This window comes from Doryrhamphus excisus, chromosome 10 (assembly GCF_030265055.1).
Source record: "Doryrhamphus excisus isolate RoL2022-K1 chromosome 10, RoL_Dexc_1.0, whole genome shotgun sequence".
In the NCBI taxonomy this organism is placed as follows: domain Eukaryota; kingdom Metazoa; phylum Chordata; class Actinopteri; order Syngnathiformes; family Syngnathidae; genus Doryrhamphus; species Doryrhamphus excisus.
The window spans coordinates 21,240,619-21,266,037 of record NC_080475.1 but is presented as its reverse complement, the minus strand read 5'-3'; the positions used below and the strand labels follow the sequence as shown (position 1 = coordinate 21,266,037).

Genomic DNA, 25,419 nt, shown 5'->3' with positions numbered 1-25,419 from the left:
TGGATCGATATGGATTTTATGGATGTTGAAATGACAACAACTTGAACGTCAACCAGCTTCTGATCCATATTATTTATAATATCATATGTACATTTAAGGTTATTCATTGATCACACACCAAATGGATGTCCAAAAATGACACCAAATCATTAAGTCTGACCAATGACAACAACTGAAACTCAATGAAAACTGTGCATGTTCTAAAAATAACCGTGTGAAACAGGAAAACGAGAGCGACAGGAATGGAAGTGTGTGATACGCTGCTAAAGAGCTACGCAAAACTTTGCTGTCGACACATTGGCGAAGTTTGTATTTACAAGTTCAAGTTCCTATTTACAGAAATGCGCTTTGTCTTCTAAAACCAACCAAACCACCTTGATATCCGCTTTCTGATAAATAGCGAAGGAAGGTGAAAAGAGACACCCCAAGAGAATGAAAGCAGTCATGCACCCTTCCTCCTTCCTCCTCCTTCCTCCTCCTCCACATAGCCTGAGACCCCCCACCAACCCAACCCTCCATCATTCCGTAACCTAAACTCTGTTCAAAGGCTTTTGGGAGAGTGAAGTCTGAGCCAATGGCTTTCCTTCAAGAATAGCACGAAGGGCCGGGGGACGGGTGGAAGGGTGGAAGGTGTTGATGTCAACATGAGCGTGTAATCATCTACACCAACACACTTTGACACAAACAGTTTGTCAACAACATGCTCCAACACCACTTTGTGTTTGTAGCAACGGGATTGGTTTGATAGAAAATAGCGCTAACATGTAACCTCATCTTTGATGCATTCATCTCATGTGCTGATGTCTTTGATGCAATGCGGGTTCAGGGGTTCAGGACTGTAATGTCATTTATGTAGGCACATGTGGGACACATTTGGCCCAGTGAGTACAATGAAGTTCCTCCCTTCAACCTCCAATTGAATATCAAAAGACTGTTGAAATAATAATTACATGAGAGGGAATATTGACTTCATCTGCCGTGGCTCACCTGCTGGACAGCTGTATGATTGGCGACCTCTGGTGGAGATGTTGGAGTACTTCATGTTGTTCATTTACTTGCAAGTCGACCGAGGCCTCCAGATGACATGGAGAAAAAAAATGATGAGGTGAAGCGCCGAAGAACTGGAGTCGAACTAGGGAGAAAAAATTATTCTTCTCACAAACATTAATTTACACTCCTCGCTACGTGAGACATAACCACACACCTTGCAACCACAACAGGAAGACAAACCCCCTTTTCCTCGTGCCCACCCCTCCGGGTGGCAACCACTCCCCTATCGATCGTTCCGGGCTAATTATGTACCGGTAACCTAGCACTACAGGGTAAAGAAAAAAAACATTGCCGTACTTGCCCCCATATTGTGATTTACACCATAAATATTATTATTTTAGCTACATATTTAAATTGCTTCACCATGAAAACATACCACTGAAGGTTTTGAATGACTTAAAGAATGCTAACTCTGGTAACACCTAGCATAATAGCGCTAAGGGACTACCTCTGAAAATGCTAAATATGTTAGTATAACTATGTTAGCGTGCTGACATGCCAACTTTAGCATGCTAACACAGTGTCTGCTTAAGTTTATATTTATGAAAATCACAAAAAATGCTAGTACGCTCATGTTAGCATGCCAGAAATGCAAACATAACTCATCACCGTGTCTTTCTGAATAGAACTTTGTCTCCAGCCTTGCTGTCCATATATTTGTATTCATTTGTATTCAAACTGGGCATGATCTAGAAAGAGCCAATGGCAGCACTGTTCTGTGTATGTGCAGGTACCAAACACAAAACCATCTTGGAAGCACGAAGCGGGCTGGGCCCTATCAAGGCTTATCCACGTCTGGGCCCCAAGCTCAGTGGGGAGCAGGGATGTGGGCTGTTGGATCCAAACACTCAGGAAAGAACCTTCCACTGTGAGATCTGCAATGTGCGGGTCAATTCTGAACTACAGCTCAAACAGGTACGTGGACGAAGTCATGAATAGGTTTAAAAAATATACATCATGTGGGCAAATCATCGTATTAGCAAATGGGAGAAAGCAGGAATATGTGTGGGAATATTTGTGACTGACTCAAGCCTCTCCTCTTCCACACCAAACACATCCCAGCATGTCAGGATTGTTATTGTTGATCAAAGTCATGTGTGGATGTTGGATTTGTTTCAGCACATATCAAGTCGAAGGCACCGGGACGGCATGGCAGGCAAGCCCAATCCCCTCCTCAGCCGGCACAAGAAGCACCGGGGAGCTGATCTGACGGTAACCTTTCAAGCTTTTCACTTTCAACTTGCAAGGAAGTTGAATTGTAAACATATCAACGGATAAGCAGTCATTTTATCCTCCTTTCTCCTTTCTCTTGTGGTCCCAACCCCTTCCGCTATTTAGTCTTCTCTGACCTTCTCCAAGGATCTCACCAAAGCTTTGGGGGCAGGACTTCTGCCCAGTCCCTTAGCTGTTGCCGCGGCAATGGCCGCTGCCGCTTCCACGAACCCGCTGGCTCTCCGTGCGGCAGCTCCTGCGCCGCACCCGCACCCGCACCACCATCTACTGCAAGGACCGACTCTCAGCCATGCCATCCTGAGACCCGCCCCCGGGCCCATCCGCACCACCCACGGACCCATCCTCTTTTCCCCTTACTGACATGTCATGGCTGGGATCAGCAACCCAAAAGCACACTGTGAAGATACAAACCTGATCCACAGACGGCAACTGATCCAAACTTGGGGGGTGGGGGGGGGTGGGGTGGGGGGCTGGGGGGGACAATGTCTAGAAGTACAACTTTAAAGCTCTCGTATTTCCCTTTACCTGAAACTCTTCCTTCATTCAAAGACTAGTCAGAAGCCTGCAGATGGAACGGGCAGAGAATAGATAATCATGATCCACTGAACTCCTCGTACGTCCCGTCACTGTGGCCCCGCCCACCATGATGACGACAGAAACCACGCATATCTCGGCCATCTTTGTTCTTCTGTCCCCATAAAAATATGCACTTCCAAAAACAACAATGACGTTTTGTGGCTAGAGTAGCTCTGTGCGCTCGTGTACTTAGTGCTGGTTGGAGGTCTTCTCCAACGTTGGTCATATCTGCTACCAAGCTAGTGGCCACGACCTGAGAAGGTGAGGTGAGAGTTAGAAGACGAGAGTCGTTGGATGGCTCCACGTTGGTAAAGCATACAGAAACACAGGAATAGATTGTAGAGGCAAAAACCTTTCATCAGAGGACATCAGGAGTAGTTTGGGAGCTCCAGTAGGACCATCAGTGTTCACGTGATGCTGGTTGACGTAGTAGATGATTTGTTGATCTTGTATACTGTAGAGCTAATTGATACCCAGCATGATTGGCTCGGAAGTAGAAAATTAAACAAGTCTTAAGAGCAGCGAATGTGGACCATCTCATCCGGTCATTAGTCCAGTGCTTTTAACGATATGCTATTTATGGAATTAAATAGTATGGAATTAATTCCATAACTATTGTACTAAGCAGACAGATATTGATGCTATATTTTCAAGTTCCATTTCTATTTCCAAAAATATTTATTTATCCTCGCTGTGGTACAATTTTAAAGGTTCCGCTTTGCCGGGTGATGCACCTTGGGGAGAGTTCACATCAGGCTTACACGATCCTCGGTCCACCATCATTAATCCACACCGTGGGTGGCGAGGTTCCATCTTGTGTGAGCTTATGGAACCAAGTTTGCGTCAAACTCGTGTCCTGGAGTCCTTTTCCATTTTCTCGCTCCTCGCCTCACCTTCTTCTCAAGGTTCACATCAAAAAGAGGACACATAATATTGGAAGCTAGCGCTACAAAGAAAGTTGATGGCCAAAAACATGAATGGAGCAGGGATGGACTTGAACCCCAGCGTGGTCCCCTCAACACGTTCTATTTCGAAACAAAAGCCATAAAACACACCAGGACTTGTTTTCTTCCACAAAGACTGCTTTGGTTTGACTTTGGCATGAATCCACGCAGAGAGTGGTGGTCCGCACTGTGGACCACCTGCAGACTCAGGAGTCACGACGGATGCCGCAACTGAGCTATGGAGATGTACACTGTGCCCGTTCATGGGGAAGCAAAGAGCTCTAACGTCTTACCTTATGTCTGAATATTGCAATGCAATGAGCATTTTTGTATTCTTATCATTGTGACATTGTTATATGTTGTATGGAATTATACGTTGGAGCCAGCAAACACACTTTTTGCTTTTTCCATCCTTAGAAAGAGATAAAGGTGGATTTGTTTTCAGGGGTGGACCCTTCATATTAAAGGGCCTTTTATTTACTTGGGTTATCTCTGCTTGGGGAACAGGGTACAACGCCGGGCATGGAGAGACACATGTTGTAGGCTAGTTAGTTCCGAGGACCATGATCAATGCCGTTACTGCAAGAGGAGGCTGGCCTTGCGTGTCCTTGTGTCCACCATCGTGCTCTTTTTTTTTGCAAGTAAGGAAGTATTCCAGGGTCCGTGCTCTCCTTCCTGTTGGTGTGTGTAACATGTGTTCTAATGTGTGTTGGTACCTGCTCACTCCCACGTCCGGTTCCAAAGTGGCCTAACACGGGGCTGGAGAAGCTAACCTTACAACATCATCTAGTGGACTGCAATCTGTCAGGTAGTGGCGCCACATTTGAAGCGCTCATAATGACTTCATTATCATAATTCACAAATGGGAGGAAATATTCCATTCTTATTTTTGGCGCAGGTGTTTCATGTTAGCTGTGTGTAGGCTACTAGCCTTAGCCTTATTGTGCCCTCAAGTCTCTCCTGCGGCAGAGGGCGAGACAAGAGAGGCTATGATCTAACTTTGTCTTGCCAATAAAGTTATTTTGGAATTTCATTGTCAGACGGACAAAGAGTTTGTATAGTGAACTGTAGCAATACCTGACTCATTCTGGCTCTTCTTGTTTCTTGCAATAGGAGAATGAACAATACATGTGTTTGTGTATGACTAAATCATTGCTATAAATGTCATTTAAAAATGAAGAACACACTTTATGGTCAATAATGTTGGTATTGAGGGACATCATGTTGGAGAAAAGTAACTGTCAATAAATCATTAATCAAATTATGAGTGGAGAATTTTCATTTGAAATACCTACCTACCTATCTATATAATTGAAGTTCATCGGTTTGTCTCCATGGAGGAAAAAGCTGGTGCACATCACAAACTTTATCTTGTCGTAAGATTTGTGATGTGATGACGCAATCCTTGCTATTTGGCAGCAGTTTACATTATGGCCACTAGATGACGGTATTGTCATAACTAAATAACCCATTCTCTGGATGATCCGATTAAAATTTCAAGCATCTGCATGTACGAGGTCTGAAAGTCTTTTATTCTGGCCTAGTTTTATGTAGTTTCCTGTGCTCTTATTTTGGCAACACTGTTCGTGATGTCATTTCCGGTAATGCAATGTTTTCTGTAGTCTCTGCTTGTTGTCCATTCATTCATTTTCTACCGCTTATTTTACTCCGTGTGCGTTTCTTGTCTTGTCTTCTCCAAAACTGTTTCATTGTAGATTTTAGCACACCAATGTGTGTTAAATACCTTCTTGGTTTATGTAACTCTCAGTAACTTAGTTTCACTTGTTTTCGTAACATGTTCAGTCAATAAGTTTAATAGCATGCTAAGCTCTTGATCAAACGTCCACGGTGCAATTACTTAGTTTTACCGCTAGATGTCTCCAGAGACCACAATGCTTTGAAAGCTCTCTGAGTCCATGCAGTCTTGTGTTCTATTGTCCAATGCACAGTTGATACTTTGTATTGTATAGCAGATATTGTCATTTTATATTGCATTTTTAAAAACACTAAAGTAGTCAGTGCCTCACCAGCCATGAAGCACAACACCACACGTCACTGATTAGCTTGAAGTGGCTTGTTTGTATCAAGCTACAGCTCCAAAATGGTGGTCTTCATGGATGATGTCTTCATCAATGACAAACGGTGGTTGCTGCGTTTGCCATCTCCACAAATGTCCGACCAAACTTGACCTGAAGATGCTGGTGCTTGACAACATCCGCCCCTAAAGTCTCTTTGTGGCGTGCAGCATCTGAAACGGCTCCATGATCCCGTTTCATGTCATGAGGTCAGAGTTTGTGACATCGGATGATGGATGGATGATCGTTTTTCTGTTGTTTTAGAGGGAATACAATGCAAGCAATAATTGCACATTTCCACCCCCCCAAATCGTTTTACTGCTTGAAACCAGCTGATTAGATTCCTGATGTCATGGCCTTGACCGCCCACTCCGCCATGACGGGCTGCCGACCATTCTCTCACTGTTGTGTTTCTTTGTGTCCAGCTCCCGCCGTGCCAACATGGCTACATAAACGTTGCTTCGTTTGGTGCCTTGCCATGCCGGGATCACCCTGGGAACGTCGTATCACTCACATGGAAATGTAGAAAGGCGCTTCATGAAAACAGGACAGCACATCTGGCGGCGATGTTGACGTAGTACGCTCAGCGTTCGATGCAGGATCTCTTCCTGTTTCCCAGTGTGCTTTGCTGTGCTGTTGTTGTCAATGGCAAATAAATGACAAGTTTAAAGTTCACATAGTTGTTGATTATTATGCTTTAATTTAAATGAAATTCACTGAAACCTTCCATCGTTTGGCAACCCATTAAATGCAGAAGCTGGATGTCAAAGTCCAACAGCAGCTCAACTTGAGAGCCTTTCTGTGTGGAGGTCCATGTTCTCCTGCTCACGTGGCTACAGTGCTCCCTTTCTACTGACAAAACGTAAGATTCATTTACGGTCCATGTCCATGGCCAAAATATGAACAAGTGTTTGTATTCAGTCAATCCGACACGACATGACGACGGCCTACTTCTCTTAGACGGCTGACTGCTCTTGGGCTTGGTGGTCACGTCCAATGTTCTCATTCCTTTCTATCTCTGCTCTAGGTCGGTGTTGATGACCTGGCATTTGATGGCCCTGTCGGGGGCCACGAGGATGTTGTAAGTCGTGTATGAGAACAAAACACCAAAGTGGAGTCCTCACACTTTTACTATGATTTCTTTTTCTTCTCATCTTGTGAGACGGCAACTCCTGCTCGTGGAGAGGCTTGTTGAAAGCAGTTTCCAGCCATCATAGCCAGGCCCGGCATCTTTACGCTTACGATTCTATGCATTGTGATGTGACTACGATAAAGAGAGAGACGGCCGCGGGCCTTCAAATGGAATCTGAAGATGAGGAGCTGGAGCACTTCTCCCAGAGTGGATGTCTGCACCTCAGAGAAAATGAGATGTTCTTTTGGTGTCCCGAGCTGTCTCCGACTTTGGATTGGGGATATTTGAATAAAGTTGAAGAATAAGGTTCTCCACAAGGTAGAGACATGCATTGGGAACTACACATAACGGCCATTAATCATCACGTAGCAATGTTTGGTGAAACACACGAGCCAATGAAGTCTGATTGTGGATATGAGCTTTTACAGGTAAGGTAAGGTAAGGTAAGGTAGGGTAGGGTAGGGTAGGGTAGGGTAAAGTAAGGTAAGGTAAGGTAAGGTAAAGGTAAAGGTAAAGGTAAGGTAAGGTAAGGTAAGGTAAAGGCAAGGTAAGGTAAGGTAAGGTAAGGTAAAGGCAAGGTAAGGTAAGGTAAGGTAAGGTAAGGCAAGGTAAAGGTGAAGGTGAGGGTAAAGGTAAGGTAAAGGTTAAGGTAAGGTAAGGTAAGGTAAGGTAAGGTAAAGGTTAGGTAAGGTAAGGTAAGTTAAGTTAAGGTAAGGTAAAGGTTAGGTAAGGTAAGGTAAAGGTAAGGTAAAGGCAAGGTAAGGTAAAGGCAAGGCAAGGCAAGGTAAGGTAAAGGTAAAGGTGAAGGTAAGGTAAGGGTAAAGGTAAGGTAAGGTAAGGTAAGGTAAGGGCAAGGTAAGGTGAGGTAAAGGTAAAGGTAAGGTAAAGGTAAAGGCAAGGCGAGGTAAGGTAAAGGTTAGGTAAGGTAAGGTAAGGTTAAGGTAAGGTAAAGGTAAAGGTAAAGGTTAGGTAAGTTAAGTTAAGGTAAGGTTAAGGTAAGGTAAGGTAAGGTAAAAGTAAAGTAAGGTAAAGGCAAAGGTTAGGTAAGGTAAGGTAAGGTTAAGGTAAGGTAAGGTAAAGGTAAAGGTTAGGTAAAGGTAAGGTAAGGTAAGGTAAAGTAAGGTAAAGGTAAGGTAAGGTAAGGTAAGGTAAAGGTAAGGTAAAGGTAAGGTAAAGGTAAGGTAAAGGTAAGGTAAAGGTAAGGTAAAGGTAAGGTAAAGGTAAGGTAAAGGTAATGTAAGGCAAGCCAAGGTAAGGTAAGGTAAGGTAAGGTAAGGTAAGGTAAAGGTAAGGTAAGGTAAGGTAAGGTAAGGTAAGGTAAAGGTAGGGTAAGGTTAAGGTAAGGTAAGGTAAGGTAAGGTAAAGGTAAGGTAAGGTAAAGGTAAGGTAAAGGTAAGGTAAAGGTAAGGTAAGGTAAGGTAAAGGTAAGGTAAGGTAAGGTAAGGTAAGGTAAGGTAAGTAAAGTTGCATCTTGAGCACAAGCCTAGGTTGTTTGAGCTGCTTTGACCAGATCCCCCTGAAGTGAGCAGAGTGATGGGGGTCTAATAAAGCCAACCAATCCTTTATTCTCAGACTCCCGAGGCCGACAAGACAATATTAGTGGTGCAATTGAGAGTTTGCTGTAGGGTCTGATGAATATTCTGACATGAACCAATGACAGCTGGAGGTCATCAGCAGGAATGTTTCAAGGCATCCTTTCCTACTTTGGAGGACCTGCCTGGACAAGACAGGCGCGGCTCGTACTGGGTTAGTACTCCTACTGCTCCCCTTAAATGGTACCAGTACTGTCTTAAGTCGGATGGACAAAATATGCAAATGTAGAAATATTGTTTTATGTTCTTTTTCTATTGTACTGTATTTTATTCATATGGCATTCTATTTTATTTAAGTGTGTCTTCTTCAGTTGAGCTACTGTAACCAAACAATTTCCCTGTGGATCAATCTCGTCCATCTGAGTCTGATGGCAAAACGTGGCGAGACCAATAGCCATTAACACACGTGACGCATCATTGAACCAATTTAAAGCAACCTGTCCATCATTAAACCTTTCCATCATTAGCGTCCCCACCCTGTCCCATTTCCTCATAAGTCAGCAAGTGAGACTAATTGTTTAAAAGTTATTTTAAATGCACTAAACACGCCAGCTTGGATTCTTTTATACTATTTGACATAGTACTACTGTCAACAACAGTATTCAGATACTGTGTTCTCATCAACCAATCATCATAATCTCCACGATGTGAAGATGTGCTGGCAGATAAACATCTCATCATTTAGGCATAAGAGATTTGTAATGAATTATGATACACGTCATTATGAGATAGTGAAGTAACGACTTTATAATGCGTGTCTTGTGTTCCTCCTGGTATCTTATCGGCTTTTATCATCCCTTTCCGCCCCTGACATCCTCCGGCTGGGTCACAGTTGCCCCAGTAATTGAGGGGAAATAAAGACGTGTATGCGCCGCCTATGAAAAGACTCGGTCAAGAAAGCTCAAACACGATGTATGATTGTACACACGCTAAGCGATTAGCCTTGATGGAGCATGACGGACATGGTGCCAGCTGTGTTTGCCAGGACGGCGAGCGCTATGCACGTAATCGCTTTCCCAGCCCCGACCCGCCTGTTATGGATGCCACTTGTCATTTACACAGCAGAGCGCGGGGCCATCAGTCATCCCGATGTGGGAGTGCCTTGGTGTCCGTGCGGAGACGACACACGGCCGAGGGACTTATGGGGGCTTTTTATCTTTTGTTGCTCCGTGAGAGACGCACAAACAACTTGGGCTCCGTACCAGCAATAAAGAAAGAGAAGAAAATGAATGATGGGCTGTGCTGAGAGCAAACAATTGAAAAGCAACCCTCGGTTGCACGAGTAAAAAAAACTCCCCTGTCACGCTTATATGTTAAGGTGAGCTGACGGTAAAATACATTTATTTCATACATTTAGCCTATCGCTGACGAGCAGGATTTTACAGTCACGTTATTAACAGCAACGTCATGATCGGTTAGCCCAGGGGTCGGGAACCTTTTTGGCTAAGAGAGCCATGAAGACCAGATATTTTAAAATGTGTATCTGTGAGAGCCATATACATTTTTTTAAACATTGAATGCAATAAAATGTGTGCATTTTTATGTAAGACCAACAGTTTTAGATATAATGGGCTCTAATTACGTAGACCAGGCACACTACCCCACGCCAAGGGGGTGTGGCCAGCACACTTTCAGGAGCAGCGCAGTGTCCAACAATAAATCAAATACTTGCTGCCATTAATGCAACTTCTGCTGCTGCATGGTTTTGCACCGTACTCCGTATATTTCATTCTTTTGGCCATCTTCGTCAGAAGGCTTGGTTCTGCAGCTTTAGCTAGGTGACTATTTGACTAAAGGAGGAACGTTTACGTTTACATCTTAATGACCGAGGTACTTTACCGCATTACCCAGTAATAATCGAGTTTTGGTGTTTGACCTGGAAAATATCATCAGGAAAGATAGATATGGTCGGCCGTATTGCAGTAGAAAATAGATGGACGGATTAAAATGCATAAGAAAGTTGTTGATTTTTAATATTTTTAACAGTGATTTCTGTGATGTTTACTTTAAAATGTTAGCAAAAATACATTTTTATTGTGGTAAATGCTTGAGAGCCAGATACAGTCATCAAAAGAGCCCTACCTGGCTCCCGAGCCATAGGTTCCCTAACTCTGGGTTAGCCAATTAGCTTAGCCTTTGAAAACCTGATAGTTGGACAGTTGTCGGCCTGAGTAATCCAAATAAAAGCTGTCGTGACGCTACACTTCATCACACTTAAGACGTGTCAGAGGTAGCCGCATACAACAAAATGTGATATTAGCTTCCACTTCAATGTCTACTTCATAACTTCCCCAAGCCGACTGTCAGACAATTACATTGAATTACATTACATTACATCGAATATTTATGCGATTTGTTACTTGTCCACGACACATCCAGAATAGGTCTGTGACCCACTTCTGGGTCCCGATTCAGCACCTGAAAGACCCTGCTCTCGAGACTCATTTCACTGTTCCAACATCATTAAAAAGGCAATTTTGTAGAATGAGGGACCTTAACTCGATGAATAAATCCTATTTAACAAATCCTATTTATTACAGTATTTGATAACGTAGCGTGTGTCATAAAGCTCACCTGAAGTAGGTAAGAGTTGTCATAAAGCTAAACTCGGGGCAAGCTGCCTTTGGCCGCCTTTGCTAATATAGCAAAAAAACAATAAAAACATATTCAAATAGTGAGTGTTGCATCATGAAACGTTACATACAGTAGATTGTCTTTAAGGGGAATTGAACTTTTTGGGCAATTTTGCCCATTATTCACCATCCAGAAAACGGGTTAATAGGAGCTAGCTAACAATGGACATGTGTTCATGTTTCATATAAGGATTGGGAATGATAAAAAGTGCAGTTCCCCTTTAAAGGTGTAACTTTCATATCTAATAATTCCATCAATCCATTAATCTGTTTTTAATGTCTAACTTTTTATACCTGACTGCTGTGCCCCGCCCCGCTCTTTCTCATGTTTTAACTGTGTATTAACGAATGAATGTTGTATTTTAATGTATCTTTTACTCTGTTTACTTGCTTTATTCAACTCCATTCTTCTGTAAAGTGTCTTTGAGTATTTTGAAAAGCGCTATACAAAGAAAATGTATTATTATTAAAATGTATTATCACACCTCGTACATTTGGCATGAAATGTAACCTCCTTCACCGCATTTTCAATTGTAGTTTTGCTTTTGGGAAGTTCATCTGTTAATCATATGTGCAAAATGTTCCAACTGGTTCCATTCCATCAATCACTGGTTTCCCTCTGAATGTGTCAGAAGCAACCAAGAGCTGACCTCATACCACCAAAGCAATAATAACTGTTACTTGCAGGTAAGCCACATATTAAGCGTACGCCCCGTGAATAATGGCTTTCATTGACTGGGTCTCTTGTGGAAGGAGACAAATGTATGGACTAAAATGCCAGCAGTCATCCTAAGTCCTTTTTTATTGTCTCGCCGTCATGCAAGACTCACCTTCAGTCTGAGGTCCTCGTGCTCCCGTCTATAATATGTATTCTCAGTTGGAATTCATATATGACTACTTCATCAAAACATTCTTATGTATCTAAGATTAGAGCTTAGTGTTCATATTGACAAGCACACATCAGAGGCCTTGTTCAGCTCCTTTAAAGAGGACCTACTATGCTCCTACTAAGGTAAGGTAAGGTAAGGTAAAGGTAAAGGTAAAGGTAAAGGTAAAGGTAAAGGTAAGGCAAGCCAAGGTAAGGTAAGGTAAGGTAAGGTAAGGTAAGGTAAGGTAAGGTAAGGTAAGGTAAGGTAAGGTAAAGGTAAAGGTAAGGCAAGCCAAGGTAAGGTAAGGTAAGGTAAGGTAAGGTAAGGTCAAGGTAAGGTAAGGTAAGGTAAGGTAAGGTAAGGTAAGGTAAGGCAAGGCAAGGCAAGGCAAGGCAAGGTAAGGTAAAGGTAAGGTAGGTAAAGGTAAGGTAAGGTAAGGTAAAGGTAAGGTAAGGTAAGGTCAAGGTAAGGTATGGTAAAGTAAGGTAAAGGTAAAGGTAAGGTAAGGTAAGGTAAGGTAAAGGTAAGGTAAGGTAAGGTAAGGTCAAGGTAAGGTATGGTAAAGTAAGGTAAAGGTAAGGTAAAGGTAAAGGTAAAGGTAAGGTAAAGGTAAGGTAAGGTAAAGGTAAAGGTAAAGGTAAAGGTAAAGGTAAAGGTAAAGCTCATTTTTCCACTCTTCATATTGAGTTGTAGACTCCTATAGAGCAGCTACACACAATAACGTCTGCCTGAACTTGTTTTCGTGAACAGAGAAGCAGAGCTTGGGGGACGGCAGAGAGTTGACACAGAATGAAGTCCGCCCCTCTGTGACATCACAAAGGGGACCTTTTACCACACCTTTGGAAACCTAGCGTTTTGAGCCATCCCAAACTTCTTTCAGGGCTCACTTCCAACTGCGCAAATGTCATTATCTGAAACTCGTTTAAGACGAGAATAGAATATTTGATCTACATTTGATCTACATTTCTAGGTCAGAAAAGTGGAAAAGCATCATAGGTTTCATTTAAGAAACATCCATCCAAAAAGATTGCAGCTCCATTCCATGCAAATGTTGATTTTGTTGTTGGCATAGATGATTAACCAGGTGAACTATTCCTTTATTGCACTCCATCCATCAAGCCGGTGAGCAACAACTGCTTTGCTTTTATTGTAAAGAGCATTGCTTAGCTCACGCTGCAATACAAACAATATTGATATGATAGCATAGCCTCTCCTTTTGCTCACTCAAAGTGCTGTCTGGAACAACAAGCTAATTGCTCCAGCTATCAGGAACTTGTGCAGAATCCTCCCTCGGTGCTTTCAACTGCAATTAACAGACAATATTCACACCACTTAAGAGACAATACTCAAAGGAGACAAAATAAAACAAGGCTGCAAAATGTAGGGCAATTTGGCAGCGATAATGAGCAGGCAGCGAATGAAATAAACAACACATGTCAGCAAAGCTGCGCAAAGTGTGAGGAAAATAGTAAACACGCGCAGTTTGGGGCTTTTACCATCTTATCTTTACGCCATAATTGTATTTAAGATAAAGTAATCTAAAGATGTAATTCGTAATTGGACCCTAGGCTCCCAATAGACGGCCACATTCGGCTCATCAGTAAAAATTAGACATCGAAAATTGGAATTTTAGCTATATATAGTGACTGTAATTCCTGAGCAAGGCAAAGGGTTAGCACTAAGCACTAAGCACTAAGCACTAAGCACTAAGCACTAAGCACCAAGCACCAAGCACCAAGCACTAAGCACTAAGCCCTAAGCACTAAGCACTAAGCACTAAGCACTAAGCCCTAAGCCCTAAGCCCTAAGCACTAAGCACTAAGCACTAAGCCCTAAGCACTAAGCACTAAGCACTAAGCACTAAGCACTAAGCACTAAGCCCTAAGCCCTAAGCACTAAGCACTAAGCACTAAGCCCTAAGCACTAAGCACTAAGCACTAAGCCCTAAGCCCTAAGCCCTAAGCACTAAGCACTAAGCACTAAGCACTAAGCACCAAGCCCTAAGCACTAAGCCCTAAGCCCTAAGCCCTAAGCACTAAGCACTAAGCACTAAGCACTAAGCACTAAGCACTAAGCCCTAAGCACTAAGCACTAAGCCCTAAGCACTAAGCACTAAGCCCTAAGCCCTAAGCACTAAGCACTAAGCACTAAGCCCTAAGCCCAAAGCCCAAAGCCCTAAGCACTAAGCCCTAAGCCCTAAGCCCTAAGCACTAAGCACTAAGCACTAAGCACTAAGCCCTAAGCACTAAGCACTAAGCCCTAAGCCCTAAGCACTAAGCACTAAGCACTAAGCCCTAAGCACTAAGCCCTAAGCCCAGCGTTAAGATCAGACTGACGGGAGGAATCAATCTCTCTTGGTGATTGCCAATTGTTGTCAATAGAAAGCCGTGTGTGTCTGCTTATGGATGAAAATATGGATGAAAATATGGATGAAAAGAAGTAGTCCTACAAAGCCACCAAAACACTTGTGTGGAGATTTAGGGGAAACAAGCTGAGGAATTGAACAGTGTAAGCAGCTGCAGAGGGTCTTATTTTTTGCAACAGACCACTTTCCTTGAAAATGGAAGTGTGAGGGAACAACACTCGGATTTGCTTTCAAGCACTTTAAAGCAACCAGCGGGGTTCGGCACATTCAGGATGAAGGTTCCACATTGTCACCCCATCAGCATGCAAAGTCAAATATTTCATAATTAATAATAATCAATTACAGACCAACTAAAACCGCATCCATCAAAGTGATTTTCCATGCCTCCAAGAAAAGGACGGAGATGACTCCGTGTTGAATCCCACCAATAGGAGGCCAGCCCATTAAGTCAATTATTGACAGGTATGTCTGGTGGGCTTGATATCATTTCAATCTGCTTATTTTAGACTTAATGTCGCCACCAGCAAGAGCGAACAGCAGGGTTAGTCGCTATGTGTGTCAACAACTGCTTTTTTATTCACACTTCCAGGATCCCCTTTGGACTTCCTGGCCGGTGGAACTCCAAAGCCGTGCACGCACCTCCAATCAAATACGGCCAAAGTGTACCATTTTTCACACATCAGCCGCCTCTTTCTCACCCGCTACCCCGCTTCGCTGTCGTCACAGGCTCTTTCATAACACCTCCCTTCCTGTGGGAGAGCTGTGCGGCGTCACTCCCCATCGCCAACCCGAGGGTGGAAGTGGCCGGAGCGTCTCCCGCTCGGCCCGTGGCAGCTTGGATGGACAGATGATTGGCAGCTGTGTCAGAGAGGCGGAGCGTGACAGCGCTGCGGGCGCTGATCTGCAGCTCGTCTTCAGCAGGCGTAAGACGGCGTGTGCACTTCCGCGCGCTTGCGTTCACCACAAAATAAACGAGCGGGTACGCCACTATCTGGATCTGGATCCGGGAGTACAAACCGGGAGTGGGTGTGGTTTAACTGGAAATGGGTTATGGGATCATTTTTTTCAAAAAGAGAAATAATCTGTCAACCTTGCTTCAGTACTACAAGCAATTTCCCAACTGACTTGATATCACCACCAAGCTAGCAGACAAAAAAAACACCGTCAGTGACTGATGCACGATCGTGCCCGCTGACTTGTTAAAAACACAATGGATTTTATCAAACAAGTTTAAGATTGCAAGGTACATACTGCAACATATTGAGAGGGGTGTAAGCGAGCAGACAAAAAAAACAGTGACTGATGCACGATCGTGCCCGCTGTCTTGTTAAAAACACAATGGATTTTATCAAACAAGTTTAAGATTGCAAGGTACATACTGCAACATATTGAGAGGGGTGTAAGCGAGCAGACAAAAAAAAAACACTGTCAGTGACTGATGCACGATCGTGCCCGCTTCTCTTGTTAAAAACACAATGTATTTTATGAAACAGGTTTAAGATTGCAAGGTGCATACTGCAACATATTGAGAGGGGTGTAAGCGAGCAGACAAAAAAAGCACCGTCAGTGACTGATGCACGATCGTGCCCGCTGACTTGTTAAAAACACAATCGATTTTATCAAACAAGTTTAAGATTGCAAGGTGCATACTGCAACATATTGAGAGGGGTGTAAGCGAGCAGACAAAAAAAAACACTGTCAGTGACTGATGCACGATCGTGCCCGCTGACTTGTTAAAAACACAATGGATTTTATCAAACAAGTTTAAGATTGCAAGGTGCATACTGCAACATATTGAGAGGGGTGTAAGCGAGCAGACAAAAAAAGCACCGTCAGTGACTGATGCACGATCGTGCCCGCTGACTTGTTAAAAACACAATGTATTTTATCAAACAAGTTTAAGATTGCAAGGTGCATACTGCAACATATTGAGAGGGGTGTAAGCGAGCAGACAAAAAAAAAAACACTGTCAGTGACTGATGCACGATCGTGCCCGCTTCTCTTGTTAAAAACACAATGTATTTTATGAAACAGGTTTAAGATTGCAAGGTGCATACTGCAACATATTGAGAGGGATGTAATATATTAGCCATATTTTATTAATATTGTAGCCATACATGCAGAGTGCTTGATGCCGCCCTTGTGCGGTTTTGGAGAGGGAGTCATTTGAGCATTTTCTTTAAACACCAATACAGATAATGATGAAATGTACTCATTTCATACTTGTATCTGGCAAAAATACATTGTCCATAACGGATACTCGTTCCTAACGAGTATCCGGCTCATCCCTACTAATTATCATCAACATCAGGAAGCAAACATACTCTGTAAATATGCTAAATGTACGTCCATAACACTGTTTTGCCAACACAAAATGCACGATGTACTCTACAGCCATAATTACCTTTTTAAAGCGTTTACCTGATTGCAAATGGAGAGTAAATGAGTTTTGAGAGGAGACTAGCGATGTGTGTTGACTCTCACTCCATGCACGTTTATGCTCATTCGTTCATTCATCATCTCATCTCATCTCACCAATTCAAACTTTAGTGAGGGAAACTGTTTTTCACCTGTTTTCAACCTTTTATTCAACATGCTATGATGTCATTATATTACACTGTACCGTTAGTGGTTGACGGTTAGCACAGCTTGGAGACACAAGTTTGAAGAATATGTCCTCAATGGTATTCCCTGGGTTAATAAAGCTTCTATTAACGGAGCTCAGCATGTTTCACACCCTGTGTTGTCTTTTTAGCTCCACTTACTAGATCTTGTCAGTTCTTCTGTGTATTCTTTTGTTTACGTTTCGTTTTATTTGTGACAGGTAGGGCTACTTGATCGCACTACTTCAGTGATTGACATGTTGCCAACCTGTGCTACATTCAGTATATTTGGAAGAAAGCTCCTGCCAACTTTGCCCTCTTTTATGAAGTGACCATGCAGCAGTCTAAGGTTTTGCTAATAGTCCGTGGTGAATTTTTAATTGTGGTGACCTTTCAGTGTGCACTCAATTGTCAATTCAGTGTCATTCCAGTGTGCGGTGAACTGTTTGAATGGTAGTCATTCATTAGAAGTTGGTTTTTTCTTATTTGATTTTATGTCGGCTGAAATATTCCATTTTAGATTTGACTCTTTTTAGAATTTCCTAAATAAAAATTGTAATATAGGGCGGCACGGTGGTCTAGGGGTTAGCGCACAGACCTCACAGCTAGGAGACCAGGGTTCAATTCCACCCTCGGCCATCTCTGTGTGGAGTTTGCATGTTCTCCCCGTGCATGCGTGGGTTTTCTCCGGGTACTCCGGTTTCCTCCCACATTCCAAAAACATGCTAGGTTAATTAGCGACTCCAAATTGTCCATAGGTATGAATGTGAGTGTGAATGGTTGTTTGTCTATATGTTGTCTATTATCTATTGTCTATTGTCCTGTGATTGGCTGGCGACCAGTCTAGGGTGTACCCCGCCTTACGCCCGAAGACAGCTGGGATAGGCTCCAGCACCCCCCGCGACCCTCGTGAGGAAAAGTGGTAGAAAATGAATGAATGAATGAAAATTGTAATATATATATTTTTTTTATTTATCTGCCTCTGGATGTCGGGATGTTGGTGTAGCTTTTGAGCTTCCAGATACCCCCGGTCACATATTGTTGACCTGACGTCATGATGTTGCACACCCGTGTATGGGATCCATAGGTCGATATACGTATGATAGTTTTGCATAACTGAAATGTGAATGTCTCATGGAGATGAATAAAGTATCTATTCATCTATCGGTCTGTCAATGTAATTGATAAAGTGTCCTTTACGATCTCAGCAGGCTAAATCACAGAACTTGAAAATAGAATTAAAGCAATCTGTCAGTTGTTATCGATCTCTACTCCGCACGACATAAATCAACAAAACGTCTGAACACAAACGACAACGTCAGACGTTTGCAATGGTACAGTGTTGTGTTATAAAGTGTATAACTGCTGGGACACAAACCAAGTATCTCCTTTTTACACTTCCACATGTGGACACGCCTTTAACAGGCATGGCTGACCTCAAAACATCATCCATTTTCTAAAGCACTAAATCACAGGTGAAGCGGAGCCTATCCCAAGAGTAAATGTTGGCTCATGCATGTCATGTCAAGGTCTGCGGCATCCATGTAGTCCAGGATCCGAGGGAAGAGGAAAGTCACGATGGCACATTGTGGAAAAACAGCCTCTGGCTCTTTCCCCCCCCCCCCGCTCTGTGATATTCTGCTTTGATTAGCGAGGGTGACAAAAACACTCATCAATAATTGAAAACATGCAATTAATGACTTCCCAACTTCAGTGGGATCTCCTCATCACACCCTCTCCTCTGTATGACTCCCACCTCCTCACCTGGGCCTCAGCGTACCACGCACAGGAACAGGACCAAAATGGAAATGGACGCCATTACCAAAACATACAAAGTCTAACCTTTGGTGGGAGCCACGTTTGATGCCGTTGCCTGGTGCTTTGTTGTTCCGGAGGATGACAGTCAACTCCTGAGCAAAGCAGCTGATGTTTGTCATGGAGGTCCTCCTGACTCTTCTGGATGGCTGGGATCTCAACCTGGAAATGATGAAATATTCATGTCAGTTTGCATAATCAATCAACACAATGAGAGACTAATTGCTTGTGTCATGCAAATACCAGATGGGAGCATCAAATGTGGAACGTTTACAGCTGTGATCCAGAAGGGAAATATCTTTTTATCATACATCTACAATGAATTTACATAAACACTGAAGGTGATTATTGCTATTGTATTGTCATACATATTGGGGACATTTTTATATCGTTTCAAAGATAATAATGCTTAAGTTGTAAGCATGTAGATTTTTCTATTATGTCTGAATTCGGAAAGAATTAGGAAAAATTTCTCATAATTTTGAGTTCCTTCTCTCATAATTAAGACTTTTTGGCTCATAATTTTGACTTTTTATCCCATAATTTTGACTTTTTATCTCATAATTAAGACTTTTTATCTCATAATTTTGACTTTTTATCTCATAATTTTGACTTTTTATCTCATAATTTTGACTTTTTATCCCATAATTTTGACTTTTTATCCCATAATTTTGACTTTTTATCTCATAATTAAGACTTTTTATCCCATAATTTTGACTTTTTATCCCATAATTTTGACTTTTTATCTCATAATTTTGACTTTTTATCTCATAATTAAGACTTTTTATCTCATAATTAAGACTTTTTATCCCATAATTTTGACTTTTTATCTCATAATTTTGACTTTTTATCTCATAATTTTGACTTTTTATCTCATAATTTTGACTTTTTATCTCATAATTAAGACTTTTTATCCCATAATTTTGACTTTTTATCCCATAATTTTGACTTTTTATCTCATAATTTTGACTTTTTATCTCATAATTTTGACTTTTTATCTCATAATTAAGACTTTTTATCCCATAATTTTGACTTTTTATCTCATAATTAAGACTTTTTATCCCATAATTTTGACTTTTTATCCCATAATTTTGACTTTTTATCCCATAATTTTGACTTTTTATCTCATAATTAAGACTTTTTATCCCATAATTTTGACTTTTTATCTCATAATTTTGACTTTTTATCTCATAATTTTGACTTTTTATCTCATAATTTTGACTTTTTATCTCATAATTAAGACTTTTTATCCCATAATTTTGACTTTTTATCTCATAATTAAGACTTTTTATCCCATAATTTTGACTTTTTATCCCATAATTTTGACTTTTTATCTCTTAATTAAGACTTTTTATCTCATAATTAAGACTTTTTATCTCATAATTAAGACTTTTTATCTCATAATTATGACTTACCATTGGGATAACTTTTTTTTCTTCCATACGTTTCTTACTCTTATCCAACAAAAATGCATAATCCATAAGGGATCCTCGTTTATAACGACTAAGCAGCTCATCCCTGGTCTAGTGGTTTTTGTCCTTGAGTCCAGTGTAAACACAGCCTACCCAGTTCACTTCCAGACCACTGTAATTCATCATATTCATAATTCCATCCATCTATTTTCTATGCCGCTTATCCTCACCAGGGTTGCGGGCATGCTGGAGCCTATCCCAGCTGACTTTGGGCGAGGCGGGGTGCACCCTGGACCAACTGTACAAGCGTGCAGGAGGCTACGTTTCTATATTTCGGGCAAGTGAGCTCCAAGCACATTGTGCGGCCATCTTGTCACATTCATCAGCATCTCGTATTGTGACATGCAGATGCAGCTGCTATCTTTGTAATGACCTTGTAAAAAGATGAGGATGTTGACAGTGAGCATGTAAACTGCTCCATGGAGTGGAAAGGCACCAAAAGGAGCCCAGCAGCAGCATGGCAGCCATTTGATGGATAAATGGCACCGAAGACGAGAAACCCACTATTTCATGATTGTAATGTTCTTCAGCCTTAATTATCTTTCCACAATTGCGTGTGGGCTGATGTCGGTTATGATGATGATGACGGCGATGCAACGTGTGTGTGCGTGTGTGCGTGTGTGCGTGTGCGCGTCTGTCAGAGGGTGGGAAGAAGCCATCAATGAGCAGGCCACCGTCGTTTGCAGCCCAGCATGAGGAAAGATCTTCAACTCCACCTACGTTCCACTTGCTGATTGGCGTTCCGCAGGTACCCGGCTGTTATTTATTGGCCCCCAAAGCGCGGACGCCCCATTTATCCGGAGCAGATCTCTCTCCACTTTGGACCTGAGAACGCAGCTCGTCCTTTTCTGCAGACACAACAGGTAAGGAAATGTTCTTAATATAGAATATTGACAGGGAAAATTATGTACAATTTCTGATAATTCCATCTACAGTTGCCGTTAAACAACAGACTATCGTGCGTAAGGTGGGTGTTTTTTTACGCGTATTTACGCAGCAATCGCGCACCGTCTTCCCTTTTGACAAGAGCAGGAATCAGCAGTAAATGGACTTCCATTTGGGGGGGGGAGAAGTGAGGAAGAGCTGATGATGATGGTGTTTTCCAGGCTTTGCTGAGAAAATGAGAGGAGGTCTTTTCCTGGTCTGCCTGCTTCTCATCGTCAAACTTCGATGTAGTCAGTCCAGATGCGAGGATCTGGAGCCACGCAGACTAAGTCCACTTGTAGGTCTTTTTGTTTTGGACAAACAACCAAGTTTAGCAGCTTCCATGCTTGCATGAAGTGATGCGTTTCTTTCGTTGTCACCTCAGCAGCGTCTGGGTCTAAACAACCCCAAACGGAACCTCTACAAGAGGTACAGCGATTTGGACTATGGCAGTTTTGTGGGTCTGATGGGCAGAAGAGATGCTGCTGGTGAGTTTGGAATCTGTAATGGTATTCAAGTATTAAAATGGTATTAAAATGGAGAAGTGTCTGTTATTTGCAGTATTTAAAGGATGCATTATGTGCTTTTAATTTATCAATTTGATGTTTCAGATGCAAATACTGTGCAGTCCCCACAAAAAAGTAATTTTTTTTGTATTTCTTCAACATTCTTTTTATAATTTCAAAGTACGAGGGACACAATGTTGTGTTGCTGCTCTTACTTTTCAGGGGAAATGCACGACATCTTTGTTGGATTAATGGGGAGGAGAAATTCTGAGCCTGGTGAGTGTGCTGACTTGATTGAAAATTGTAGATTATTTGGACAAAACATCTCCAGAACATAAGGAGATCTAATATGAGAGCTTCAACAAATATTGTATCCGTGCAAATATGAATAGCTCAGCTCCAGAGAGGTCTTGATTTAATTATATTTCATTGTTGTGGTCTTGGATGCTACATGAGAGCCGTTTCATAGGAGAGCCACAATGGATTACATACATCCACATTCATATTTCAGTGCCAAATAAGAAACGAAATGTTAAATGTGTAAATTCATGGCCCCTTTTTTCCACTCAGATAAAGCTCAGTGGAGGAATGAGTACCCTGAGAGGAGGGATATTTTTGTGAACAAGTGCAGGCTGAGGTAGGTGACTTCTCTCTTTTACTGAGTCGGAATATCATTTTATTTATTTTATTTTTAATCATCTTTTAAAACAAAGCTTCTGTTTCCTCAAGTTTGTGTGTTAAAAATTCATAAAGGACTGTATATGTTTGAAATGTTTCAATATACACTTGAACTTCCAGCCTGCCTGACGTGTTTTGTTGCAGGTTTCTTCAAGGGATGTGACGTAAAACAAAGCAACGGCATCAACACCATAAAGGAAGTGGCTGACACAAACGTCAATCACTGTCAAACCTGCCAAGCGACCGATGAGTGGCCAAACCCGATCAGCTTCATATTAATATGTTGGTTTTCTTTCAAAAGTCCAAATAAAGCTACTTTTATACATAATTTATCACGTTCTTATTTGTCGTCTGTGATGAGGAACACCATCTCACCAACTGCAATATTTGCTGACATCAAATAGTTGGCCAGATGTTGAACATTTCCAGGTTGGTTGTTCCCAGTTTCTCTCTGCTCAGCTCAAGCAGATTCCGTCATACCGTATCTACGTATGTTGGAACGTTCATTCAAACATCCCATAAAAGCCAACGTAAGCTGTACAGTGCGGCCGCGGTCCAGTTTCCTATCGCCTACCGCAGTTTGGTTGACAGGAAAGCTTCCATTGACGCATGATCCATTCGTCACTCGTCTGACTAATTGATCTCCAGCAGTCACTGCCGCTGTGCTGCTGCGTGAGTTAGCATATGACGGCTCGCTAGCGTGGTCGGCCATGGGCTCTTCATGGTAGGATGAGGGAGGAGCCTGATACTCGTGACTCACGACTTCAGACCAGGACACAAACTGGCTGAAAATGAACTGACAACCAATAACGACATCATGACGTCATCGATGACGGCGAGACCGGCAAGAGACCAAGAGGGCACCGGGGGCCACACACTAACCCGGAGGCACCCCCGCCAGCCGGAAGGGAGTCCGCCCACGGCTGGAGGCCCCGTCCCTCCACTCCCTCCACCACCCTATGAATTGGCCTTTTCCCATGAGGCCTTCTGTTCTGTCAATTTGAAAACTATAAAAAAGATGCAAAGTATTTGAACACCAAATGTTTACATCTTAAACACATCAAATGAACACTTCTCACTGTTCCTCACAGTTACATTAAACACAGCAGCAGGCTAATCCAGCCATCTTGTTAAATAGGAGACCCTTTGATGGTACAGGAAACCTCGGACATATCGGAAATTCGCTCACAACGGACAGATAAAAAAGAACCCATAATGCATTTCCAATAAAAATTCATTGCATATATCGGATTTTTTTATAACGGATTTCGCCTATTTCGGACAAAATCTCCAGTCCCGTTCCAATGCATTTCCCTGGCATATATCGGATGGCCGCATCGTGGCGCTCCGATTCGCCGAATGGTGACAGGCCGCTATACGACGTCATTTGCAGCGTTTGCAGCGTTGCCTGCGCGTCCAGGTACATTGGAAACATAGTCAAGGAAGTGCCTTTTTATAACGGATAAAATCCCATTTACGCATATACCGGATATAAATCCCATATATGCGTAAAACGGACATTTTCCGCTATACGCATATAACGGATTTCGCTTATATCGGACAAAACCAGTGGGAACAATTGAATCCGATATATCCGAGGTTTACTGTATATTCTCGGTATCTCCTCCTCATCCTCCTTGACAAAAAAAATATATATTTATATATCCTATAGCCAGATCATATTAATCTTTGTTTTTAGTTGTTGTTAATTATTAGTTGTCTAGTGGGTCACTTTCTCTGTTTACACCAAGTCTGCGCTGCTTTCAGAGTACCCGGAAAAAAAAAAATCCACACACGGGGAGAACACGCAAACTCCACACAGAGATGCCCGAGTGGAGGGAAGAAGTTTGGCTAGCGTTTTAAATCATCAAAATACAACAAGATACTACAACTATTACATGTTGTCATCAGTGTACATGTTTTAAGAGGTTTTTTTTAGAGGGCTGCATCGTCAAAATAGGTGTATCCCAATGACAGCATTGTAAGCTAGCTCATATTAACTCATTTTCTCGTGTTCTAATGCACCAAAAAAGGGGCAGAAATATGCGTTTCATTATCCTATTCCATATAAAATGATGAATTGATTACCAAGAGACAGTATTTGTGTTTTCTCTCAAACAGACGAGGTACAATGCGACTACATTTCCAGGCAATCCCATCATGACATCATTAGTAATGGTTGCTGTCATAAGAATTGCAAATGTATTTGCTTGCATTATAAGCAACAAATTGAGCAATTATCTCATTGTTTACACGGCATTGTCACTGTTGCAATCATCTCTTTTAAAATCAGCTTGTCTCGATTTCAGAGTCTGGGCTGAATGGTGCAGGGTCAGGTGCACCATTAAAATGCATCAGATACCCGCGTGCTCATTTCCCTTCTTATTCACTCCCATTTCTGTAGCATATCTGGAGCTTTTCCTTTTTTAAGTTATATCTATATTTATATTCAATATACTATATCCATTCATCTCTTATCTGGGGCCCGGTCCAAGAGGCAGCAGACTAAGTCGGGAAGTCCAGACTTGGTCTTGGTCTGCGGAGACCTTTACCAGCTCCGACGGGAGGACACCAAGGCGTTCCCGGGCTAGCTGTGATAAATAATCCCTCCGCCATGTCCAAGGTCTGCCTCGGGCCTCCTCACGGCTTGGCGTAGCAGGACCACCTCACCAGGGAAGCGTCCAGGAGGCATCCGGACTAGGTGCCCAAGCCATGGCAACTGGCTCCTCCTCCTCGAGTCCAGCCATCCCACGCAGGAAACGGATTTCATCTCATTTCATTCAAAGATCATAACCATTGTTTGTCACATGGAAATATTTCATATCAAACTAATGTATTAGTGTATTCATTATTATTATTATTATTATTATTATTATTATTATTATTATTATTATTATTATTATTATTATTATTATTATTATTATTAAACAAAATATTAGTCAATGACAACAC

General features: G+C 42.1%; 2 protein-coding genes across 5 annotated transcripts in view; both read left to right on the top strand.

Annotated features, from left to right (window-relative positions):
• The window catches only part of LOC131136473 (zinc finger protein 385A-like), a 45,485-nt gene extending 40,421 nt beyond the window's left edge, over positions 1-5,064 (top strand). For all 4 annotated transcript variants that reach the window (XM_058083315.1, XM_058083316.1, XM_058083317.1 and 1 more), the window contains 3 exons: positions 1,781-1,965; positions 2,170-2,262; positions 2,389-5,064. In XM_058083315.1, coding sequence (XP_057939298.1) covers positions 1,781-1,965; positions 2,170-2,262; positions 2,389-2,643 — 533 coding nt within the window. In that variant the 3' untranslated portion in view covers positions 2,644-5,064. The remainder of the gene's footprint in view (positions 1-1,780; positions 1,966-2,169; positions 2,263-2,388) is intronic.
• Positions 5,065-21,013: 15,949 nt separating this feature from the next.
• Positions 21,014-22,773, top strand: LOC131137231 (tachykinin-3-like). The gene is made up of 7 exons (XM_058084926.1): positions 21,014-21,222; positions 21,466-21,581; positions 21,669-21,771; positions 21,895-21,924; positions 22,012-22,065; positions 22,360-22,426; positions 22,612-22,773. Exons 2-7 carry the CDS (start codon positions 21,480-21,482, stop codon positions 22,628-22,630), a joined length of 375 nt encoding a protein of 124 aa, XP_057940909.1. The 5' UTR covers positions 21,014-21,222; positions 21,466-21,479; the 3' UTR covers positions 22,631-22,773.
• The last annotated feature ends 2,646 nt before the right edge of the window (positions 22,774-25,419 follow it).

Coding starts and splice junctions, on each gene's coding strand:
- LOC131137231 (XM_058084926.1), top strand. CDS start 21,480: ATGAGAGGAGGTCTTTTCCTGGTCTGCCTGCTTCTCATCGTCAAACTT. Junction 21,582..21,668: donor CACGCAGACTAAGTCCACTT/GTAGGTCTTTTT, acceptor TTGTCACCTCAG/CAGCGTCTGGGTCTAAACAA. Junction 21,772..21,894: donor GGGCAGAAGAGATGCTGCTG/GTGAGTTTGGAA, acceptor TTGATGTTTCAG/ATGCAAATACTGTGCAGTCC.